Below are 4,063 nucleotides of genomic sequence, written 5' to 3' on the forward strand. Positions count from 1 at the left end.
TGGATACAAAAAAAGTATAATATTGATATCAATATTGCTCCATTCCGAGCTCCTAACTCTCCATTCCTCTCCTGCTAAACTTTTCAGTTTATAATTCCTAAAAATCTATTGATCTCTCCTATTTGGACTGTCCTCAACAATATACATTTTGATTGTAGTCCTACCTAATGAGCTTAATGTGCTCATAGCCGTCCTCAGAACTTCATCACATGTTATCCATATCCGATCACTATCTTCATCCTGATACTCAATTATAAAACTTCCCATGGCTAGATTCAGTTGCTGTACTACGTTTTCCTCCAAATCGATTTTACGGGCAGAAAATGGAAGTCTGAACTTTATCATGCGCCCTTGATATTCTGCCTTCACCCACATGCCATTATCATATTCTAGCCTCGTTGCATCTGACCGGTGGTGTTCATGAGCATCTTCCGTAGAAGGCTGAACAGTTTTCTGTACAGCAAGTGCTTGACTAACCTTTCTTGCTTTACGAGGTGGCCATCTCTTAATACCGTACTCCCTACATATACGTTTCAATGTAGATCGACTAACTGCAAATTTCAAAAAGGAAAACTTCAGTGAACTTCAGTGAAGGAAAAAGCCTTTACAACAAGTAAACTAGATATTTCCAAACAGATCTAGGTCAAATCACGATGCATTAACCGACATTTGAATTCGATTTTGATCTAGAGAAGTGCTACAGTTAAGAATTACCTCCAATATTTTTTGCAGCATCTTCAAGTTTCCTCGCAGAATTTTGTTCAAGAACCTCACGAGTAATTCCAAGTTCACTTTTTAAAGGACAACTGGGCTTTTGCATTTTTAAATTAGTCACTTCATTGTCCCTCTGTTCTATACCAGCACCTTCTCTTTCAGGATCTTCCACAATTGGTTCATCATGTTCTATGCTGACCATGTTTTGCATGAGCACTTGTCCGGTTGAAGATCTAACAATTCCATTTTGCTGTTCATAAATAACATCAACTCCTGCAAGATTTAATTCTTGATATGATATGTTGTCAAAGCCTTGCGTGTGCTCTGGTCTAGGTGGAGATCCAACAATCCCATTCTGCTGTCCATGGACACCATTTATACAAGCATTTGTAGTATCAACTCGCTGAGATGAAAAATCAACTTGCATCATTCCTTCTCCTCCTTGTGCTTTTGCAAGCCTAGGTGTAGATCCAACACTTCCATTCTGTTGGTTATGGATACCATCCATAGAACCATTTGCAGCATCAACTTGTTGAGATGAGAGATCAAGTTGCATCATTCCTTCTCCTCGTTGTACTTCTCCAAGCCAAGGAGTACATTCGATGCCAGTAGTACTGCAGATTTCAAAAGAACCAAATCCATCCTCTGGAGAGACCTTTATAACCTCAACAGTCAATTTCTGCCCCAGTTCTTGTCCTGAAGCAATCTTAAAAGAACTTCCGAGATGTTCTTTCAATGTCTCCATTATGCTGTTCAACAATGTCCTAGGATCTTCTTCATCTTCTTCATTCGTAGGTAGAAAGAACTCCAGAACGTAAATGCAATTGTTCGAGCAAGAGCTCTGCAAACAAACTGCAAAACAGGCAGAGTGCTCACAGGATCGTGCCTGGACTACCAACGGGTAGTCTGTTATGCTTAATTGTCTTATATCCCTACAAAAGAATGCACTTTTGGACGAGAATGCTCTCCCAACTACCCCTTGTCCCTTCCGAATAAAATCTACGCCTTCACGAGAACTTAGTATTTCTCCGAAAGTAGTCCAAGTTTTAGCACCACCATAACCCAGTCCACATATTTCACTCACCTTGTTCTGCACTTTTTCAATTCTAGCAATTTCTCCATCTTGACCTGTAGATGAATGGAATGGCTTAAAAGTATTAGCATGGAATGGATAGCCTAAAGCATCAGCCAAGATTATGCAGTATAAAAGGATTAAAAAAAAAATGCTTGAGGTACTCACATGAATTTACTTTGGCAAGGAGGCTTACACCTGTAATTGTCAGATTCATCTCCTGTAGTAGATTTTGGCAAACACATTATATATGTGCCGTAAATAAATTAAAGTGTTAGTTACAAGTTTCAAGGTGTTTGTTTCGGGATTTAAAGCCTGTTTGACAACAATGGATTTGCACCCACACAACAAAAAAAAAAAAAAAAAAAAAAAAGGATAAGCTCTTTGAAATTCTTCTTATCACGAAATTCTTGCACCATATAACACACAAGGAGACAATGGTTGGTTATGTTATAAATTAACATAGTTCAAATAATAAATTAATTAGTTATCTTTATATCAGTCATCATGTGACCGTAAATCCGAGACATGTAGTTTGTTTGTAACTCTCATCAAAATTCTGGTCGGTGGGGGAGTAATTATCCGAAAGAGAAACACAAATGAAATGATGTCAACTAGTATCAGATTGGCTCTTTTTTTTTTTTTTTTTTTGATAACAGATGCTATAATTATTTATGGCCTGGGATTCGTCCTCTAAGCTCCTCTTTTTATATATATATATATATAAGGGAGGGAGTCTGCACCCATTTCATATATATTACCTAATTTATTGATAAAAATTATACTAATAATTATATAACTCATAAATGATAAAAAACACCAACCCCAGGTCCTTGTCAGCAATAGGTAAGAAGTAATTAAGCAACTTAAAAAGAGAAAAGTCGAACCTGAAGCTTCTCCAGAGCCCGACGTCGAAGTATTCTGCTAAAATCAGTTGGTGATACAATTTCCAGTACACCAATGGGGAGGTGCTGAGTAGGATGATGATAGATTGGCAACGCCCAGTAATACCTGACACGGCCGACCGCATAATCACGTTGAGGATACTCTCTAGTAGTGTAATCATGCACATTTTCTGCATATTCGGGCAACCCACTGCGGAAAACCCGACCAGGGGGACCAATCTCATGATCATCGACGGGTATTGAGTACTTCAAACAGTGCTTCCTATATTCACATAATAGTTTCTTGGCTTCTCGGATGAAGTAGTACTGGAGAGCAAAAGGCTGGTCACGAGGTGTCAAATACGTTTTGTCGTCAATCTTCACTAAACCCCAAAACTGAACTAGACACTCCCACGGAAGTGCGTCAAAAAGAAGTTGTAGATAGAAAACGTATGATCTGGTCCTTAATCACGGCACCGTCAGCAGCTGCAATAGGAAAATCAGTGCATACTAGTACTATTGTATCATTTATTTATTAATTGCAGAGTACTCTACTGATTAAAGGGTGCTTTCGCCGAGACCAAACAAGTCAAAGAAAGGAAGTTATGTGTGTATGTGCTCATGATGATCCATCATAAACTTTGAGCAAATTGCAGTTCTGAAAAATTCCAAATTATACTTTGAGAGAGCCTTCCAACCTCAATCTACACATCTGATGATGTATCCAACCTGAACCTATATGAAGACCTCTAAGCGCCGCCGCCGCCCCCTTTGCACCTTGCCCAAGCCTTTGTATCTTTCTAACATCCATATAACCGTTTAATTTCTCATCAAACTCATTTTTTTTCTCTTCTAAATTGTTCATGCAAATTTATTCCCCGGGAGTTTTATCAGAGTCAGACTATATATAGCTATGACAAATTTAATTGCGATAAATAGAGTCCAACAAAAATATCCACAAACAGACATACATACATATTATATATATATGAGAGATTATATATGAAAGAACTCCATACATACTTACTGGCCGAGAGATGATGAGGCTTCCCGCAGCGTCCTTCGTCATTGCCGCATGTGCTCCAGAAAACCCAGTAGTGCTCATTATAATCTTCTTCTTTAATTAAACGGAAGCATGATAGTTCACAAGACCCCAAACCTTCCGTAGAAAAAGGAAGGGAGGGAGAAGTTCGAGCTTCCATTATTGCCAGTTGTAGTTTTGGACAGGAGAAAACTGCTATATCTTCTGGATCGATCCTGCCCGACGTTTCTCAGTTTCTGTTTTATTTATCTTCTGTATGGAAACCGTGCATATACATACACACTTGAAGACTTCAAAGTCAATGGATGAGGGTTCAAACAGTTCAATTGTTAGCTGTCGTCTATGGGTAGA

At 38.6% G+C, this 4,063-nt stretch overlaps 1 protein-coding gene across 4 annotated transcripts; it reads right to left on the reverse strand.

Annotated features, from left to right (window-relative positions):
* LOC113692705 (protein NLP5-like) lies at positions 1-4,063 on the reverse strand. Of its 4 annotated transcripts, none has more exons than XM_072053935.1 (5): positions 3,698-4,063; positions 2,674-3,156; positions 1,955-2,006; positions 715-1,842; positions 1-551 (listed from the first exon to the last, which is right to left on the reverse strand). In XM_072053935.1, exons 3-5 carry the CDS (start codon positions 2,001-2,003, stop codon positions 106-108), a joined length of 1,623 nt encoding a protein of 540 aa, XP_071910036.1. In that variant the 5' UTR covers positions 2,004-2,006; positions 2,674-3,156; positions 3,698-4,063; the 3' UTR covers positions 1-105. The 4 variants fall into 4 exon arrangements, with proteins under 4 accessions (XP_071910036.1, XP_071910038.1, XP_071910037.1 ...); XM_072053937.1 differs by having other exon boundaries at positions 3,694-4,063; XM_072053936.1 differs by lacking the exon at positions 3,698-4,063 and having other exon boundaries at positions 2,674-3,406.

This window comes from Coffea arabica, chromosome 6c (genome assembly GCF_036785885.1).
Source record: "Coffea arabica cultivar ET-39 chromosome 6c, Coffea Arabica ET-39 HiFi, whole genome shotgun sequence".
Classification (NCBI taxonomy): Eukaryota; Viridiplantae; Streptophyta; class Magnoliopsida; order Gentianales; family Rubiaceae; genus Coffea; species Coffea arabica.